The sequence below is a fragment of the Tetrao urogallus genome (genome assembly GCF_951394365.1).
Source record: "Tetrao urogallus genome assembly, chromosome: 15".
In the NCBI taxonomy this organism is placed as follows: domain Eukaryota; kingdom Metazoa; phylum Chordata; class Aves; order Galliformes; family Phasianidae; genus Tetrao; species Tetrao urogallus.
Genome location: NC_136828.1, coordinates 11,759,518 through 11,780,989, shown reverse-complemented (window position 1 = coordinate 11,780,989; position 21,472 = coordinate 11,759,518). Strand labels below are relative to the sequence as shown.

At 43.9% G+C, this 21,472-nt stretch overlaps 1 protein-coding gene across 1 annotated transcript in view; it reads right to left on the bottom strand.

The window, feature by feature from the left end:
- The window catches only part of TTYH3 (tweety family member 3), a gene marked incomplete at both ends in the record, with an annotated part of 59,952 nt that overhangs the window by 5,975 nt on the left and 32,505 nt on the right, over positions 1 to 21,472 (bottom strand). The window contains 9 exons of the mRNA XM_079543004.1: positions 127 to 219; positions 316 to 408; positions 1,582 to 1,637; positions 8,757 to 8,832; positions 9,186 to 9,258; positions 11,126 to 11,221; positions 12,000 to 12,220; positions 12,954 to 13,065; positions 19,938 to 20,107. Coding sequence (XP_079399130.1) covers positions 127 to 219; positions 316 to 408; positions 1,582 to 1,637; positions 8,757 to 8,832; positions 9,186 to 9,258; positions 11,126 to 11,221; positions 12,000 to 12,220; positions 12,954 to 13,065; positions 19,938 to 20,107 — 990 coding nt within the window. The remainder of the gene's footprint in view (positions 1 to 126; positions 220 to 315; positions 409 to 1,581; positions 1,638 to 8,756; positions 8,833 to 9,185; positions 9,259 to 11,125; positions 11,222 to 11,999; positions 12,221 to 12,953; positions 13,066 to 19,937; positions 20,108 to 21,472) is intronic.

The following is a 21,472-nucleotide window of genomic DNA, read 5'->3' as shown; positions in this document are numbered from 1 at the left end:
ATCAGTAAAGTTGTTACAAACTGTTTTGGCACACCAGAGATTTGGAACTCCAGAATAATCAGTACTCTACAGGCTCTACACCCACTTAGTGCTTTCTTAACACAAGCCCAGTTACTGAGTACTCACCAAATGCAGACTCCGACAATCTACTAAAGCTGTCAGTTGCTGCAAGTTTATCTCTGTTGAATTTAGAACCTCCTGGATCCGTGTAAGATAGTCCTGTAAGCAATAAGCCCAGTGATTATTACATGCAAGCAGCTCTGAAGAACCCGATACTGGGCTATGTACACAGGGAGAGCAAAACTGAGGAGTTACCTTGGAGGTGGGATGCTCTCTGCTTGCTGACCTCATGAGTTCCACAACATCATCTTGCATTTCCACCAGAGCTTTGTGACTCCCTGACAGTTTCTGCTCAACACAAAACAGTGAGTGTTTCAGCAACTCACGGACCAGCACAACTCCTGGGAGTTAAGACTTAAATCTCACTAGCAAACACTAAAGTGTCACCTGTACAAATGGTTCAACTTCAGGAAATCTCAGCTGATATGTATGCAGTTCCACTAACATTAAGTTCTACTTTTACTGAACTGGAAGGAGTACAAACAAAACACACATGCAGAGCTGTGGCCAATGCCAGGCCAGAGGGGCAGGAGAAAAGGCAAGACACAGCACTTATATTCTCACCACAGCATACAGATGGATTTTTCTACCCAGTCAGATGGCTAAGAAGGAATCAAATATTAAAAATTGTTTTCACTGGGGTACAGTTCTCACACCCCGTTTAAGCATCCATGGGAATTTCACATGCTATAGCATGTCAGAGAGTATATAAGCAACCAGAAATGCGACTGATAGCAATGGTGCACAGCCTGAAGTGTTCTTCTCCCATCCTTGAAAACAGAGGAAGATGAGATTTAAAAAAAAGATCCTAATTATAAACTGAAGCAGCTGGTGTCTGCTGCACAGTGGGTGGTGTGGGTTCATTCTGGCCTCTGATACAGAAGAGAAAGTTTGGGATGGGCCCAGGTGCTGCTTCTCAGCCCCCACACGAAAGAATAATGACTCACGTTTATACTTCAGGGTGCAAACCCTTGAACATCCAAGGGATTTAAGAGGCATATGTGAGAACTGCTCCCCCACCCCACTTCGTTTTGGGAGTGGAGAGTTGCCACTTAAACCAAAAACAAACCGCAAGAGGAGATTCAAAGCAGGAAGTCTGCAGGTTCCCACCCTGGCATGAATTGTGGGTGCTCTGCCTCCACATTGCTGCTCTTAGAAGAGCACTACGTAAACAGAGATATCATAAACAAAAGCCATGGTTCTTGCCACATCACATACAGCTCCCTCTGAAGGGCATCCTAGACCATACAAGCAATAGTGATGGTGGAAAACAACTGCTCACTGTATCGCTTGCACAGCTGGAAAGTAGGTACCAAAGCTTTACCAACAGGTGGAGTGTTTCCTACAACTAATACCTTGCAACTTGCTGCTTGCTGGCACCAAAAGCATTCAACCCATCCCCTGCAAGAAGCAGGATGCTGAGAAGTGGAGAAGGAAGGTGGGCACAGTGCTCACACTCACCTGCTGGAAAGGGTTGGGGTATCCGGTGCTACAGGTGATGTAATAGCGGAAAGTATCTACAAAGGCAAAAGAGAAAGTCACATTAGTGATGTTGTTCCATTATTGCACTATTTCATGGCTACCACAATGGAGGTGTTAAGCCCCAGAAGCAATACACAAAATGAAAGCGGAATGTAAGTGAAACCACTTCCCTCTCTCTAGTGCATGGAGGAAACTAGAAAAAGGGATGTAAGCCGTCTTTGGGAATAAAGAAAGAATTGTTTTCTGCTCCCCACAACAAAGACTATTTGTTGCTTTGTTTTTTTCTCCTCTCCCCTTCAACAATAAAGAAGTAAGGGGCTTATATTGTCAGGGGAACTGTTAATACAAGTTTTGTTCAGAAGTCAGTTTTACTCATAGCATAACCAGACCTCAGTCTAGGAGAAGTCCAACTGAATGTTTAATTTCTACAGCTTTTGAGCATCAGAATACCATTCTATAGTCACTGAAAACAATCAGAGGTTGGCACTGCCGCCTGGGATATACAGTGAGGACATAACTTTCAGCCAGTTCCATTCACCAACGAGATCACTAAACAGCCACAGGAACACTGGCACAGGAGAGCTGCCAAAGGTGATATAAATACAGGCTGCTAACTGAAGTACCTGTGAAAGCACACCGTTGGGCCAAAGGAGGTGCAAACGCACACCCCCATGCTACCACACCATGCTGAAACATAATGCTTCCTAAATATGCAAGTTCACGTGCTAAAAAAGTCTTCCAGACTGGGGGCTCAAAGGGGAGACTGGTTTTAGAGTTCTGTAGAGGACATAAGAAAGCCCTCCTAGCTGAAGAAAACAACCTGTAGTAACGTTATCACTTCAATATCTTGCTTTCGAAACATCTTGGAACGTGCTGAGGAAAGACATGGATATAAAAAGAGTTCTCATCTTTCTGACATGCACTAGGGATGAACGAGTAAACAGCAGTCTGTTTTCTGGTAGATGTCACTTGCATGCAATTAGATTTTAATTAGGAGGTGTTAGACTACTTAGATGCATATAATTTCTTTTGCAGCTTTCTGGAAAGGTATATTCTGTATTAAATCAGTAGTGCAGACTGGGCCAGGAAAGAAAGCTGGAATACCAGCAAGAAGGTGCAATCCTTAACACTGAGTAGTTCTATCAGACATTGCAGAGCAATGAACACGTACTTCTACACGTGAGTACAGACAAGCAGAGTTAAAATGCACTTCCTAAGGCATCACTTATTTCCATGCTTGAAGACAGGTTCATTTCTCCTCATTCACCAGCCTGGTGCCCTCAAGAGCCCCCATAATACACCACTAACTGCCTGGACAGAGTCAGCACACACAGATTATGAATCTCAGGCTTCTCCCCACCATTCTATGATTCTCAATTGCGTGCTGCAGAGGGAACAAGCATTGTGACAGAGTTACCAGTCCAGTACCTTGAGATTAACGCTCAAACATTTACAGTTCCTCTTCAGATGAATGAGAGCACATCAGCTTAGCAAAACCAGTGGTGAAGTTTGCTCAGTGAAGACAACAGCAGCTTGAAAATACACATACCACCTTCTCTCCCAACACCTTCTCTCCCATTCCCTTTAATCTTCTATCTGTGGCTCTCAGTAACAGGTATTCCAGGTTGGAAAAGTACTCCAAGCACTCCCAGCTCAGAAATCAGCAAAACGCACAACCACGAGCGAGCAGAGCTGCAAAGGGAATAGACCTGAGAGCATCCCGGCTCTGCAGCACTTCCCATAAATATTGAATGTACCTTTTGGCAAACCGAGGCGCTGGGAACCGAGCAGTGCAGCACAGGCTGCCAGCTCCCATGTGCTGTGAAGCAACCTGACAGCTGTTATTTATAATTCATTAGCCGACTTTGGGGCAGCTCTGCCAGCTGCTCCACCTCCCCCCCCCCCCCCCCCCCCAGCTCTTTCTTTGGGATGATTTTGGCCTCCTCTAAAAAGCAATTAGCAGAAGATGAGCAGATTGGAGGGCAGTGAGAACTGCTATGTGGGCTTTGCTTTGCAAGGACCACACAAAGTGCTGCGTGCAAGCATTGCACCAAGGAAAGGATTGCTCCTCTGATGCTGAGTCACCCCCCAGTGGTGGAGGAGAAATGGTTAAAGTGCCCCTATCCTTTGAGAAAAGCACAGCAACAGCACCCTGCAGTGTCACACACAGCTCTGATGTTGGCACTTCTTTATTTTACATCAACAGACTACCAGAAATTGCACATAGGCACCCACAGGGGTATCAATTCCACATCATCTGTATAAGCACATTAAGTTGCATGACCTACTATTATACACGGCTCCAGAAAGGTTTCTTTAGGGCCTTCTGGATTGCCCTGAGAGTGCAGATCACTATGACAGTTCCCAGTATAATCACAGTTTGCAATTTGTGAGCCCAGGCTCAAGGACTGGTGGCTACAAGTAAAGTAAAGCAGAACAGTGAAATAAGTGCATCCTTTACTCTGGAAGACAAAAATCAACAACTGCTACACTGCAGTAACACCAGTACTGCAGACTAGTGTGGCATTCTGTACAGAAATGTGCTTTCCAAAATGGCACAGCCAGCAGGAGCAGCTTTCCCCTGCACTGAACACAGTGTGCTGATAGATGAACAGCTTTAAACTGCTTTAAATCTACAACACGCTGAAGCTGCCTTGATGCAACCGCACAGCCTGCTGCTGGAAGTCCTCCTGACCCACTCTCACAGTGCACATGCATCGTAGGAACAAAAGGCAAGGAAGGGAACTATCTAAAATACTTCATCTCCACAGAATCTGTTTTTCCTCGAAAGGAAAGTAGAACTGCCTACTGAAGATGCTTCATCTGCTGGAATCTACTCGTTGCTTCTGCAACCATGGAGACTTACTCTTCATTTCAAAGCTCAGCAGAAATGTGAAAATGGCATTATGCACCTGCCAGAAGGCAGCAAGCAGGTCTGTATGTTAAAGAGCAATCAGGAGAAAAAAAAATACATCATAGCTTACAGAGCAAAGCCTAAACCTTGAACAGTTTTTCCTCACTATTCTTCAGCTCTATTTGAGCATTCTCTATGCAGCCTGATTTTTATATGTACACCCAGTGAGAGTGCCTCTGTATGTTTAACCAGCAGAGACAGCTGAACTATATTGCCTAAGATGTCTAAGAGGAAGAAGACTCTTCTGACTTGATTTTCTTGCCTGCTAGGTTAGTCTTCTCCCTAAGGCGAAGCTATGTTTCTCTTAGATATACTGCTGGTACTGGTGAGAGCAGACTGATGTCATCATGAGTTTTCATGAAAGAGCTCATAGCCATCCCAACTGCCCTCCACACAAGGCTTTCTGCTCATCAGGAACCCGATGAAACAACGTAGGAAAACACAGCTTCTGACCACCCATATCAGGACAGAATGAGTCTCGAGAATGTTTCTTTGGACAAGCTCTTTTCTGCTGTGCCCACACAGCCCAAGCAGTAACAGCACAGCCACCACATCCCCCACATGGGGTTTTGTCCCAGCCTTAGATGGGAAAAGGTGGTGGTGATGTCAGTTCCCCAGTTCGTTCAGCACTGGGCTTCTAAGATGAGAGTAAAGAGCAAGAGGCCAATTAGGAGTCTATGGGGCTTAAGAGTGCTTGCTGCTTTTATCTGAACAGCCAAGTTGCAGCATCCAGTTTGACAAACTCGGCTGGGCTGGAGCTGAAAGATTCCATTATCTATCCCGGGAGGTTTGCAGCTCCTTCAGCGGAAGCATCTCTTCACAGTGAAGATTTCCAGTAAGAGAATCTGGAAAAAGCTCTTCCTGTTGTTTAGACAGACTGCCTTCTTATTTAATTTTATTCAGTAAGTCATCTAATAATAACATAACATCAATGAAAAAACGACGAGGCTAGAAGATGGCCTCCTGCTTTGAAAATAAACATCTTGGCTGCACCAAGTCTTTTTGCTAGCAGCAGGAGCTGATTATACAGCCACTGTTCAACTCCATCGGCTTTATCTCAATTAATGAATACTGGGCATGTTAGGCACACACATCATCCATCCTCTTCTGCAAAATGATTTAAACTTCTCCTCTAGGAAACCTGTGTTAAGGCTTTTTTTTTTTTTTAATGCAGCACATTTTCTCTACAAAACAAGGACATCTCCTCACCAGCTAAAAAAACATGACAACAATAATGATGTACTTAATCAGATTATGTCAGCTCCATTAATTCTATCTAGATTTGCAAATAGCAATTAATATACAAACGTTAACATACTAGTTGCCTAGTATCCAATGCTGTTATTCTTATGGGGAAAAAAAATACAACAATCAACAGCAAAAAAGCATTGTAAATACAATAACCTGCATCGTTCACCTCTAGTCTGAATGCCAGAGTATAAGACTGGGAATATTATAAGACAACATGTCTAAAATCAACAACTAACAGAATTATTAAAGGGAAACACTGACCCAGCACTGTAAAGCTAGTGGTTGGTTCACATTTAAGGTTACTTGCTGGTTCTTAAGTGTCCTTAAAAGCAGATGACAGCACCCAACCCAGTATCTCATACCAGCACCATTTCAGCTATGTGATTCCCAAGCTAAATGTGGTTTCTGCCTGTACAGCAACTCTCAACAGATTTTTCTTCCATGAACTATTTGAGTCTCTCCTTCAACTAATGCTTTTTTTTTTTTTTTTTTTAAAGCAATCTGTTTTCTGAACTGAAAAATTCACAATAGGTTGCACTCTGGTGAAACTAAGTGGAACAGCCCAAACGTTTCTGCCTCATCCATCCATACTGCACCAAATGAGAGCGTGTGACAAGTCTGAGCACTGGAACTGGGATCCTTCCAGCAGGGCAGCTTCCCCTAGGAGGACAGGGCTGCTTCTGGCTCTCAGCTGCTGATCCTGCATCCTCGAACTTGTTCCTCCTGTAGACAGAGCTCAACTGATGACAAAGCAGTTGCCACAGTCTACAGCCAAGTGTATGCAAGTGTATGAGAAGCTTAAAGTAAATGCTGGCATCTTTTAACGCTATTAGAAGAGCCACTGTTGAAGTTAGAGTGTCTCTAAACAGTTCCACACAACAGTCCTTGCATTGTGGCCCTTCTTCCTGCTCAGGTGCACAGGATGTTCCACAACATGGGGGACCAAGAGTTATTTCCATAGCTTCCTGATCATAAGAACAGTAAAAACTCACATGGGAAGGCAGAATATGTGATCACCTCCCCACCAGCTGCCCAGTGCTATGGCAGGCTCAGAAGGAAGACCAATTTCCTTCTGAAAAAACAAGGAAAGGTGCTTGTGAATGCTGAATGGTTCCTAGCAGCAGTGAGCTGATGTGCTGGCAGCCCTCGAAGAAGCCACCCTTCCAGCTCAGGCCAATGACAGCACCTGCTCTTCCTCCTCCTCAGCATCTTGTTCAGCCCCATTTGCTGTTATTTATGGAGCCTTAGCAACTGCCACAGCTGGTGGTGCTGCTGGAACAGAGCCTTCTTTCACTCTGGGAGGTGACTGACCCTGCTGGGGGAAGCAGGAGGGATGGGGATGCCAGACCCACAGGAACCCCATGGGAATGGTACCAATGAGCAAAAAACTGCTGGAGCCAAGCTGATAAGGGCAAAAGAAATGGAAAAGGAGCAAGGAGGAGTTTCCTCCTTGGAATTTAGGGTCAACCAAGTTGTTACTACACACACAGTTTTGGGTTATCGACTTAACACAGCATGACTGCCACCAGTGTCTGGTATTTTCCTCTGGCCTCCATGGCCTGTTTGCCTTCTAGACCAAAAAGGAGACTAGCTGCTACCTGAAGCCACTCTTGTAACAAAGGAAGGATTTTCACTTCACACAACGCATTAAACATTTCACTCTCTGCTCTGAATTTCTTTGTTACAAAGACCCTTCTGTAGTGAGCTGCCAGGCTCTCCCCTTTCCCTTCCAAAGAATCAATAAATAAAGCACTCTAAGAATAATCTGCTGGGTGATACTACCAACTTGCATGTATGTATTCTTTCATAATACATTTTGCCTCCAGACATCAATATTTCTGATGGCTTCGAGTCCCTGCATCCTCAGCCATAGCCACATACCTAATTCCCTATCAGTTACACAGCACTTGGCCAAGTGCACAGCAGTAACACCAGACTTTCAGTATGAAAGGCAAAGATGTTCACATTCCAAGCAAATGAGAACCAGTAAAGAACGTGGCTTACATGTGACACAAATCAGGGTCACAGCTTATTTGTGTTTTACCATCAGAAATACATACAGGGTCCATCAGGGAGAAAACAGGGTAGGAGAGAAGGTAACTTTGTTAGCCAAGAAGCAAACTCAGTCCTGCAAAGTACTTTTCCTTTTTAGTATCTATCTCTGCTGGTGAGCACTCAACCACATTTGTGTTAAGCCACAATTCTGAATATCACTTTTGCCCCCAGGGCCCAGATTGGAGGCACCCCTCATCTCACCAACCACTTCAGCCTAAATTAGGAGTGACAAATACAGAATCCATCCATCAGTGCTTCAGTTGAATGCTGCTGTGATGCAGGCATTTGGCTTTAAGTGGAACGGGGTAAACAAAGGAATTCAAGTACTGCATTTACAATGAAAGGGAAATTCATATTTCTTTCCTTCTGATTCTGTTCATTTATTCTTTAAATTAGCTTTCAAAAGACTCCTATTTATAAACACCATGAAGAGAAAAATTGATACATGTATTTATTAATAACAAATATAGAAAATAAATATATTAGATGCTGGAATACAGACAAAAGGAAACCTAAAAAAAATGACAACTCAAACTACAAACTGATATTGCCACAGTTCCATTGCTTAGAAGAGGAGAAAAAAAGACCCAGGGCACTCAATTTAAATAAACCAGGGACTTCTGCTGATCCACCTTATCAGTTATTTTTGCCTGAGGGCCAGAAAGAAAGAATCCGAAGGCTCTTCTGACAGAAAAATTACTACTATTATTATTATTATTATTAATGATGATAAAAGGATGTATGCATACACTTCTGACTGGTGTATAAAAGCATTTTTTGAAAGAACGCAGGTTTTCCAAAGCTCCACACACATCTGTTTTTCCCACAGCTGGCTGCTGGGAGCTGGGTACAGCCACAAGTTCTCAGCCATTGCCACACTCCTACGTGACAGCTGAGCCACAGCACCTGTGCCAAAGCCAGCCCCAAGACTTACCAGCACTAAGCACTGCGTTCTCCTCAACCACTTTGGAGATGTAAGCATCCGGGTTAATACAGAAGTCACTGGAGCCCTAGAAAGAGGCAGGGCAAAAGGGAAAAGGAACATCAAAGAACACCAATATAAAATAGCAGTTGAGCCAGGTTAACATCAGGGAATCTTCCACTGCAGGGAGGTTTCAGGTGCTGAAGCCTCACTGTCATTCCCACTAGTACAGCTTTAGGCAGCCTCAGCAGTGCTGGAGTACAAGACACTGCACCCCACCTCTGAGGAGCTCTGTAATTCTCACAGATCAAGTTACTAGGACAGCTACCTAGAACAAGACACACAATAAAACGGTGCATAACATGTACTAATGGCTGCTTAATCTTGTGTCTGATAAACCTGCAGCAAGAGGTGAATGGGAATTGAACCAGAGCTACTTACCACAGCAACAGCCAGCTCCAGACCCAAGGACCCCCAGCTGACAATCAGGGCAAACACCCCAAGCAAGCATACCCTGTAGGAGACAGACAGACAGGTGGCAGATGTAGAAACTCTCATCTCAAGCTAACCAGATCCCGTCACAAGATGCATTATCTGCAATCCAAAGTAATTACCAAACTCAAGAAATTAACAGTCACCGCATCTTCAGATAAACCATCCCATTTTATGTGCTGCAGACAGCAGCAACCAGAAAAGTTAATGTCCAGTTTTTGGTTCCATTGCTTCTTGGCCCAGGGGCCTCAGCAGGAGGAAGACTAAGCTAGAAGAAAAGTCTTTGGTCAGCTCCAAGCAAGGAAGTCAAAGGCACAGAGGCAGTCCAGGGAATGGCAGATTGGCAGATGAATGACTGCATTCCTGTCACTTGGGCTATTCTCACTGTGGACATGACTTTCCACATGGGAAAGATATTCAGAGAACAACAGCCCCATATATCTGCATAAAAAGAAAACAGGGAACACCAAAAGCACACAACACATAGCAAACTAACAAACAACCCATGAAAATGCAGTGACTGAGAATTGAGCAAATTCCTTCTGTTTCTAGAGGAAGGCTGTAAGCACTGTATTGTCTATAGATAATGGAGGGAATACTTGGCCTGTGTTGGACTTTGGTGTCAAGCTGTGAGCACCTGAACACCACCCAAGTACCCCACACAGCCCAGGAAGAGAGCCAGGCACAGAATGGGGATTCACCTTTGCAACAGCCACAGAGCCTAGCAGATCCTGTGGAGCACTCCAGAGCAAAGTGGCCTGCTACATAAGGACAGCACTGCTTGGTGCCTTCAGCTAAGCACAGTTACCTGTTCAACGTGGCACAGTTTTTATTTTCCTTTAAACGAAGATGACTGGGTCAGTAGCTGATTGCTTGGCTCAAAGATCTAAAACTGGCATTTCACCATCTTGCTTGGCTCTGACACACTTGCTTCTCTATGCCATGTGCTCCCTTGAGGAAATGCCTTAATACGAACTTCTGGCAAGAGGGAATGAGTTTCTAATTTCAACTCTGGGTTTACCATCTGTGCATACACTTGGACCTTTGTCTGCATCACCTGCCAGGTATGAAGTCATCTGGCAAATAATAAATCTGAATATGCATTTCAATTATTAATGGTACCATCACACACCAGGACAAAATCTTGGCTATGTCAGCTGTCAAACTCTCATTGTGTTTATGACACTGGTATATTTGCCAAACATGCCAAACTAAACCAAGCTGCAACACAGGGAGAGGATCACTTTTTTCTTGTAATGGGGCTTGAGCGTGGCAGCATTTGCAGTGCTTTGTAGAAATAGATACACATTAATATTGCAGTAACATAGCAACAAGACTTCTTATAACTGTACAAACCATTGCGTGTTCTCTGTAAAGTCTCTTCAGGTGTGACAACCAAAGGTAAAGAGGATCAGATTGTGACACAAAAGGCATGCTAGTAGGCTGTGCAAACACAGGCAGTGCTTATCATCCATTAGCAAACATCTTCACCACTATAGAGAATTAAAGACGACTTCCACAGCCTGTAAATCTAAGGGAGGATGTTCATTACTATTAAACATTACTATTTCCCAGCTGACTCCCAAGCAAACAGAGGCTACCAGTGCTGCCCAGCAGAAGGCACGCTGCTGTCCAGATGAGTTGGTTGCTTTTGATGCGAAAACAGGCAGAACAATATCATAGAGCTGTACAGCTCCTTTCTGTGAACATCTCTCACGTGTAGCCCTATTCCAAACCACAGAGCAATGCTCTATAAAGGTACTTTGCATTAAGAGGCAGATTTAAACTGTTCAGCCTCAGAAGTCCTTGAAATCAATTGACAACAGACTAGAGGTTTAAACTAGCAGGCAATTGCATTCCTTACGTGCTGTCCCTGAGTCAGAACTTACCCCATAAGAATGGCCCTGGAGTTTCTGATGAGCCCAAAGAGCACCAACAAACATATCAGAACATGGAACAGGAGCAGGCCCAGGTATCCGAGCCACCTGCAGCAAATAAAAACCACAGTCAGCAAAGGAAAACTGATGTATGAAAGGGACAGTTCAAGTAGTCCGAATTTCTTGTAGGGAAAAACAACAAGAAAACAAACTCAGCCCTTGTTTTCTTTGAAAAGCCGCTGCTAATTATTAATTTTCAGAGGTCACTGGCTATTTGCTGTGCCAAGAGTCCAGGGAGGCAAATGCATTTAAACAACATGATTAGCATACAGTTATTGAGAAGTGAGACCACTAACCTTACTCTAGTACAAAAGCCACATGCTGCTGGACACCGTCAGGTAAAGAAGGAGCACTGCAGCCTTCCTGAACTTACTACATGTTTGTTAGAAACGTGTCAGTTCATTCAAATGTGTGGACAAAGGTTTCCTTTTGTGAAATACAGTTGGTGTTATCTTTTATTCAATAACTTTAATAAAAAGAAACGATAGTGTGTGATGTTAACACATGGAACAAGTCTACATTCCTACTTTATTCAAGTTAATGTGCCATACAACTTCTCTCCTTGTATTAGGGCACAAGCAACCAATCTTTTACATTGAAAATATGTTTCCCTTCAGTTTGTAATCAACACTCTTAAGAAAAAAAGTTGCTGTCATGTATTTTGATTTAAACTGAATGCAGTTTTGCTGTATAATGAAGTCAGCTGAGTGAGCCAAGAGCACCTACAGCAATAAACAGCCTTTGGCTCAGCCCCACAGAACAGACACAACACATCATTGTTGCAAAACAAATGCCACAATCACTATACTAACAGGGTGCTGCACACCTGTACCAGTCATAGAGGTCAATCTGAATTGCCAGCTCCTCCAGAGACAGCTCTTCATTCTTCCAGAAGGGGATCTCAGTTGTTTGCCTGACCAGATCATCCAAGAGACTCTGCAGTTTCTGGATAACGTGCAAGTGGTCTGTCTGCTTTGCAAATATCTCCTCCAGGATGAGCAGGTTTGGCTCTGCTGTTTGGTTCAGGGCCACTGTGGTATCTAGCACCTGTAGTATGGCAAAGGAAAAGGATGAGAAGGAAGTAAAAGAGAATTCATCCTTATTAGCAAATTATGGACAGATTCCAGTTATTCTGTTTGAAGAGGCTCAGACTGCTTACCCTTCAAACCCCACCTATAAGCAAATAGTTCTATACCTCTGTTTTAATGTAGTTTAAATGCTATTTTCCATATCAAGATAAACAGCAGAACTACACAAACCCAGAACACAGCCACTAAGGCTGGGAATACATTTTTTTTTTCCCAAATGAGACATTCACCTTACTCCTAAAACAGGTTAAAAATGACTGCAATCAAGTCTAGCAGAAGGACATCTGTTGAAGGTTACCATGCCATGAGGTTAAGAGGTTAGCAGCCATCAAGGTTGCAGAAAGAGCTAATGACGTTTGATGTAACACAGGAACAACCAATTGTGCTCAAGTGATCCTTTTTGCTAACAGACTTGTCTGCCTTGGCCTGCCTCCACGTCCATGGAATAGAGCTGATCAGAAGCTGTTTTTAAAACAGGCACAATCGCAAAGAGAAGACTTCATTTAACGAGCTGTGTTTGCTTTGATATTTTTAGAAGAGCTGAAGAAAGCATCGCTCCATTAATGGAAATTTTAGCACATCTCTAAGCTCAGAAGTTAGCAAAAAAAAAGGCAGAGATACACGCACAGCCAAACTCAAGAGAAGTGCTGAGGCTGCCCATTCCCACACTACCCATTTGCTTTCGTGCTCACCCGGTCCTGGACACCTGCCACAGTGCGGTTTGCATGGCGTAGGGAGTACGTCAGCCTGTGGATGCCATCACTTGTCTCTCCATTCCCATAGAAGCCAACAGCAATTCCAGCACTGCAGAGGAAAAAAAAATGCAAGACAGGGTACAATTCAAGCTAAAGGGCAGCAATATAACACGCTGCTTACCTCTACCAGGTAAGTCACATTAGTTCTTGCATAGTCACATCAGAGACTTTGACAGAAGGGGATGCTGCATCCCCTCTTTGTGCCTCCACAAAGAGCAGCTGGAGGCAGTCACGCTCCCCAGTGACCACACACAAAAAATCCCCTGTAAATATCTGTGTGCACTTCCCATGCAGCCAATAACTGCCTATACAGCACATGTGACAAACCACCCCTTCTCAGTAAGTACATTTTATTTGTGGTCAATCTGTAAAAGAACCATTAGAGAGCTCAGCCCTAAACATGGGCAAGTAGAAATCCAGCCAGTCAAGGTGCCCTCCAGTGGCTCCTGCAAGAGAAATGGGTGCTACCATTGCTATGGCACCAAATCCAAGCCTTCTCCGGACATGAAATACAGATTATTTCATTATATTTTTAAGGGAAGAACATATAGAGCTTGCAGTAACTACTTGTCCACAATGATGGATCTTTAAGATCCATTTTCCACATCTTTTCCACAGCCTGACAGTAGATGTTCAGACTTATTTCTTAATTTATCTTCCCATCAGAAGCATTTGTGTTGTATTGATTTAGATAATTGGGAAGCAAAGCTTAATAACTTACTGGGCCAAAAAGCTTATTTATTTTTAAGCAAGTGAATTTCAAGCTCGTGGACAATTCAACTCCAGCTGTTTAGCAAATTACCACCTATCAGCTGATTTGCTGTAACTGTCCACACACATTAGTCCACCCTAATTATGGAGTAAACCATATTAGCTTAAACTTCACTTACAGGAAGAAGATCCTGTGGATGAGTTACAACCAGGCAAGTCAGCAATACCTTTTTATTAAGGCATCACTGCAGGAACTCACCATTCCCCAAGCCCTTTTTTTCCCCCTTAATAACAGAGAAAGAAAGAACTTGTGAAGGGATCATACAACTAAACTCAGGGGTAAGTCAATAAAGGCACCAATTTCCTGTTCTCATCTCACATTTGGCTTCAGAATATTCAGATTCTTTTCTGGGATGGTTCTCAAGACACTAAGATTGGGCTACAAGAAAGGAAGGCAGTGGTGGTGCGGAGGGTGGAGGACAGGTTTTGTGTTGTGGTTTTTTTTTTGTTGTTGTTTTGTATAAAATTAAAGATTTCCTGGATTAAACAGTTTCTTCACAATAAGTTTGTGTTACGGCACAGCACTCACAGGGCTGGTTTGAAGGAGATAAACAAGAGGAAGGAAGCAAGTGAAACAACAGCTTTCAGGGTAAGCACAGTGCCTTTATTTTGACAGGAAGGGTCACCAGCACCACTACCATCCAGATGGGAAATGCACCCACACAGGCCAGGGTGGGCTCTGCCTGGCTGACAGCCACTTGCCTAGCTTTGCTCTGGCACACACAGCCTGCAGTCCAGACCCCTGCTTCAGCTGTCACTCCTCTCCTGCAGGAACACAGCACCCAGCTTTCCTGCCCATGCCTTGTTCCCCCCCCCCCTTAATATTTGGTGTTAATACAAGAATGGAGCCTTTCTTCACAAACACCTTCCCTCAAATATTTTCATAATGCCAATGATGCCAATAATGAAAGAGAAAAGTTTTCCGCCTTGCTTCCTGGTGGCAGCTTTATATTGCAGGTGATGGGGATTAAGAAAACAAAAACAACAACAAAAAAAAGAAACCAACACTCCCTGACTGCTGAAAAATAACGTAGATTCTGAAATATGTCCATGTTTAGGATAAGGCAACTCAGCACCTCATCACTGCAATTACAAACTTGTAACTTGAATTTCCCTAGCCTTGTATCAGAGCCAACAAACTCAGACAAATCTGCTGTCCAGAGCAGCACAAAACTTTAGCAGCTGCTTTTACAACCAAACAAAACTCGGGACATTCCTGACACTGAATATGCAGATTCAGACCCTTTAAATTGTAAGCAATGTTATTCATCCTGTTCCAGTTACTAGAATGCTATTCTTTCAGCACAGGCTGAACCCCGCTGCTCGGTTCTTGGTATTCCAGCACAGCAGCACAGTTTGGTGGAAGAGGCTCAGAAGCAGCACTGCAGTCATTTTGTCCATAACACCACGATACAGGCAGGTACCTCAGCCAGTGTGGTCAAATGTGCTCGGCATGCAGTGCTACCATCACAGGAACTGACTGGAGACTGCCAAAGCAGAGGCAGCACTGCCCAGCAGCCATCCTCACAGGCTTTCTGCCCAGCCCTGCATTACCAACTTCAGCTGCCCACAGCCAGCTAGTCACAGGCATGACTCCTATAAGGCAGCAAGACAGCAACAGGAATTGGGGATAAAAGGCATTTAATTCAAGTAACAAATTCCCCTGGACACGCATGTGATATGTTCACTAGAGTCTACATGCAAGATTAATTACCACATTACGGCCCAGCAAAAGCCAGCTCTGCCCTCACACTGTGCTAGGAAAAGCCAGGCAATGGGAGAACTGCTGCTATTTAGCTTTCTGTAAGTATTTGGCCTCACCTACATCCAACAGTTGTTTCAAATCCCTGCCTACACACACACACACAGGTAAAAGCTGCTATTGTTTAAAGCAGATTTAAGGATTTGCACTCGTTTTTAACTATATTTTTATTTGATTTAAAAGAAACAGGGGCTCTCTTTCATCGGAGCTCAGTCTTTTAAAGTAAAAACAGATTTACTTATTGTGACCCAACAGCATAAGCCCTTGAGGCCAAGACAGATCACGTGTTTCCATACACAAACCCTGGAAGGTTCTGCAGCCTCAGCTATAGCAGATACCATTCACATGACAAAATCATCGCCCAATGCCTGCATTTCTGTCATGCAGCCTGGATACAAGACCAACAATCCTGAATGACAAAGCTTTTTTTCCACCCTAGCACCCTCCAGATGATACGACTCCAACACATTTTCAACACTTGCATAAGAAAGTCACTTCTGCTGCTGCTATTGCCGTTCCTGTTGCACTCATCTCCCCAACACGCACATCACCTCCCCATTCTTCACCATCCCACCCCCAGTTCTTCCTCCCAGACTTGTGTCAGTCCCCTGCTCCTTCCACCACCCCTACCTCTCTCTGCCTTCCTTCTCAACAGTGTCTTTTAAATAAGAATCTGAAAATCCATCCACCAAGCTTTTTCGGGTCATTTAATAAATAGCTCCTGCTGCTTGGCTTGCTCATTTCACTAAGTTTTAAGAAACCTGTACACATTAATATGAGAACAATGTGCATTTCTGAGATGAACACTCTCATTCCTATTGCCTATGTACTGTAACAGTTCTTTAAAGGGTTAAACGATGAGAGAGAACAGCAGCAGGCTGTGACTTTAATTCATACAGAGACAACAGTATGATTTCAATTACTGCATGTTGCAGCACTTCAGTACTGCTTTACAGCAAGGCCCAAGAAATTCAAGTCTGCAGAAAAAAAACACACATTTCCCTCTCTTTTCCTGAAAAGCTCACAGCAGAATTTCCCTGAGGACACAGCCTTCCTATTATTTGCATGCAAGAGTTGTGTGAGCTTAGGACATGCCATAATAAAGAGACAAGAAAAAGAAATCAACTGCAATTCCAAATTACTTTGCAATGTCACCCACAAAAAAAATGTTTTATGGATTACACAAGGTCTATATGAACAGCAGAGCATTAATCTGACAGGGAGAACATATTCGTGCCTGCTGCTGTAGAGATCTTCCAGTCGTAACACACGCTGCACACAGAGAAAACCCCTGTGGATGTTCAATCACCAGTCTGAGAAGATGAGCACTAGCCATTCACATCACATCCTTAGAAATGAATAATCTAACTACACCAAGTCAGCTTTAATTACAGGAACTTCATAAGGAGAGCCCTTTTTAGACTTCATGTTCTCAGGAGGAATGTTAATTTGTCTGTCTAATTACCACCTTGCACTTTAGCACCAAGGGAAAGTGCTATTACTGGCACTTGAGAAAGCAAGATTTCGCCACCTATTTGTACCCATTTCTTTTAGGTATTCTCTCCAGGAAGCTTCCTACCTGCCTTCAGAGCAGAGCTTCCTTCTGGGAGCATTACTGTGACCTACAGGTACTCGAGGATGAGATGATTTATATGAGATGACAACTCCCCATACACAGAAGCTGATGGAAATTACTAAGGACTAGAAATGAACTCAGTTCTCAAGGAATAATCTAGGCAAGTCCATCCTGCAGCTTTGTGGTTCAAGCAATTGGGAAGACTCACTAGGGAGACAGTTTGCTGCAGAACTCCAGTTAACTAGTTCTGCCTTCCTGCTGGCTCAGCATTCCCCCCTTTGCTCAGCAGGAAATACAGAGTCATTAGAAAACGGTGATGCACAGTGATGCAGTACTCAGAAAGATTCACAAACAGCCCTCAGGGATCACCCACAACTTAGATAAGCATGTATTAGGCATGGCTGGGTTCAAACAGAGTTAACTAGTTTTCAGCTAGGAAGCCAACAATCCACTTCATGGAACTTGAACAGACCAGCCCAGCCTGCCTGGATCGTCTGGCTGCTTGAGTATCCAAGCTACCTTTGTTCACTTGCAAACAGCCATACAAGCTGTCTCCCAGGTCAGCCTGCTGCCACAGACAGGTGTTCAGGAGAGCCTTATTCCCACTCACTGGAACGTCACAGCATCTGCTGGTTAGGCAGTTCTGCTGTGTGTCATGCACAGCCAGGACAGAATATATCCAGTTGGCTGATCTTTGACTCTTGGTATTTAACTGGGACTTCCCACTAGCACAGAATAGATTCCATGCTTGCTAGGAGCTGTTTTTGCACCCCAGACAGACACTGAGTGCAGACAGCCCAAAGTCATCAGTTCAAGAGCACTGTCATGTCCAGCTGCTGGGCGAGGGACAGAACACAGAGCTCAGTCCCACAGGAGAGCAGCAGCACTCAAGCAGCACTTTCAGCTCCCACAGGTGGCATCACCCTGCTATCACAAAACAAACCAACGTCAGCGAGGAACTTTTATAAAACAAAATGGACTAAAGAGTATTCATGCAATATCACCACACATTCCAGTAGAATCTTAATTTTTAGGATACTCCTGGATTTAATACTTGCTAAAACAAACGGTACACCAAGGATGTAAACCAATTGGTTAGATTTAGAGCGAGCCTAAAATGCTTCCCAGCTTGCGGCCATGACTGGGAATTGCATCAGTCTCACCAGAATTTAAATGCCGACCTTCCAACTTTAAATTGTCCCACGCACAAATTTGGGAGATATGCAGAATTCCTCCTTTTCAACCTTGCCTACAATGAAAAACAAACAGAACTACCAGACTGCAGCAGCTGTCTTGGACACAAATGCTGCATAACAATAGCTAACAAGTGTCTGTAACAGCAACACCACTATAAATAGCATCAGTTAGAGCTTCTGTAAGAAAGGGTTAGAACCACAGAGCTTTCAGTGGATTGGAATGGATGCAGTTGAAGCTCTTGAGATCACTAAAAATAAAGGTGACTGAAGTTGAGATTTCTTCTTTACGACTTGTTCTCTAGTTTGTCTTTCTATTCCAGGCACTTTCTTGCAGTCAGCAGAGCACAGGAGAAAGAGCTCCGTGCAAAGGCAGCATTATTTGTTAATGCATGAGGTCTCCAAATCACTGAGCCCTGGACTTTATAGGCAAATCCATCCACAGCTTGCTAAACTCACAACACAGTGATATCTATGCTCTGTTCCAGTACGACAGGGGTTTTCTAGTCTCTCAAATATACCTTGAAAGAGTAAATAGAGAAGTCCATTAGTAGCCCTCAAAAAGCTGAGCATGGCCTTCAAGGAACATGCTTGCTTCCATAAAGGTGGGTCTAGAACGTGATCTATTAGCAATTATAGTGAGCCATGAGATGACAAAAAAGCAAGCTTGTCATTGTTATCTCCTTTATGAATAGGGGACAGCTCTCAAACCTGCAAAGGAGAAAATCAGACCACCTGAAACCTTGGGTAAGAGCAGCTGATGCTTGGAATCAGCAAAAAAACAAGAACAAAAATAAAAACCACTCCAAACCTCAGCACTCAGTGCAAATGTCCATGGATCCCAGAGAACTCACCCTACTCAAGTCCAAACAAATTAAATCCAAAGTTCTTGACATTTGCATGCATGTTCCTGCTTTCAGATGTCTTTGTCATTGTCATCATTGTCTTTCTGGGAAATGGGAACCATATCTTTGTTGACCAAAAACCAGAGTGTCAAACAAACTCTCTTCTAACGTCTTCTGTGTGTGCTCTCCACTAGCTCCTTAACTCTCCTGTTTTCAGCAACCTTTCTTTTCACCTCACTTCCAAAAGTTTCCGTTGTTCAGTCACAACATGAAGCACTGCTGACACTGGCAGCATCACCAACAACCACTGCACGTTGCTGTAGATGAAATGCAGCAATGCCTTACACAGATTCCACCTGCATGTCCTCGTCCAGTCAAAAACTAACACCCCCAGACCCAAAAGAACTATCTGTGCCTCTTTCTTCACAATCCACTTTCCCCGTAGTCGTTCTTTGTGGACACCCCACCTAGACCTGACAGTTCCTTGAACTTTGGACCCATTCAACTTAAGCGTTAAGCCCCCAAGGAGATAGTGCCTCTGATTTACCACTTGCACAGAATCAAAGAACAGGACATTAGCTATTCCTTTTCACGCTGCTGAAATCATTGGGCACTTCAGCAAGTGGTATAGTGGAAGAAAATACTTTAAAACACACAAATACAGAGGGGAAAAAGAAATGACCAACAATTACTAACTACAGGCAAGCACACCACATGAAAACAGCATGCAGGATGTCCTGCACCATGGAAGAGAAGCATCCCTCCCAGCCTTACCTGCACACCAGGGTCGCGATGATGACGCACCATGCTGTACAGCAGCAGTCGGCATTCAAGTGTTCTTCGCTCTTTCGGTGGCGGCAGCAGAGCCAGAATGAGTAGAACAAGAGGAAGAGCAGGTCCAGAGCCAGGCAGGAGAGCGCGATGCCACCCAGCAGCAGCAGAGCCTGCGGGAAACAAAACCCATCATTACCCACAGCCACCATCACTGCCCACAGTGCAGGCTGCAAGCAGAGCCCAGAGGCCTCAGCAGAGATGCAGTGCTAAAGGCCAACTCTGGAAACCAGTTGTTGGGTAGGGTTTTCTGCTTTGTTTTCAGAAGCCATAAACAGGAGACATGCAGCCTCACTTCCTCCTCCTGCCTCTACTCAGTGACACCACATCCTGCCTTTGAACCACAAGGAGCTGAGCCATTTTGTCCAACCCGGTCTGCAAACAGTCAAAGTCAATCAGGGATGGTTTCCTCTTTGCTCCAGATCAGAGGTCAGCAGATTTAGAGAGAGGAAAAAAAATAAATAAACAGTTCAGCCAGCTGCCTCTATCTGTACAGTCCTTTAATCCTCATGAATAAATATGCAGGGCTCTTCATTAGAAATCCAAGTGCATGAGTAGGTCTGAAAGGGGGTGGAATTTATTATACATGAGATTGAATTAAAAAGAAAAAAAGAATGCCCATGCAACTCTTCTATTCTAGATAGGCCTAGAATAAATGCTAAACCCTCCATCTACCACCCATCCACTTACAAATATACAGTAAAACTAATGCCGGTGCTACAGACACAGCAGCTCAAAGTAGTCACAAGCTGAGGTATTGTCACACCTATTTCTATTCAGATGTTCCCTGGGAGGAAAGGAAAGCCTTAAGTGGTTAACTCCATTCCAATTGTTTTGTATTCAGAAAATCCTGGCCCAAATGCCAAAATGCAAAACTGCTTCGTTGAATAAAAAAAGCGAAATCAGTTCTAACACCAAATCCAGTCACCCTGTCTCATATGAATGAATGAATGAATGAAATTAAGGATGTTATTTCATGCAGAAGAGTTTGAGGGCAAACCTTGCATAGCGGTGACAAACACCAACAAACTGTATAGTTAAAGGCCCCAAGTTTCATCACTGCCCTAACATGAGAAAGGCAGGCACAGATCTGCATCAGCAAATGTAACACAAAAGTTTAGGCATTTTTAATTAGCATCTCTTTTCCTCCTTAGGAATGCCACACTTGCAGTAAGATTCTCAACAATGTTTATGAGTACTTCTAAACCAGACTGGTAACAAGTTCCTCTTCAAAAAGTTCTTTCCCTTCCTTCCCCCCCAGCTCGCTCTGTAGGTACTCCCAGCTGAGTTATTATCTTGGCAAGCTACATGAGCCACACAACACTGGAACATACTTCCCAGCCAAGCCAACATCAGTGTTTACAGCTGTAGTGCCCATCAACCATTCATAATGAGATTCACACTCATTAGGGCTGTCTGCTGCATCACAGATATTCCATGTTGTACCGCGCTGCTCGCCTTTGCAGCCCAAAGGAACC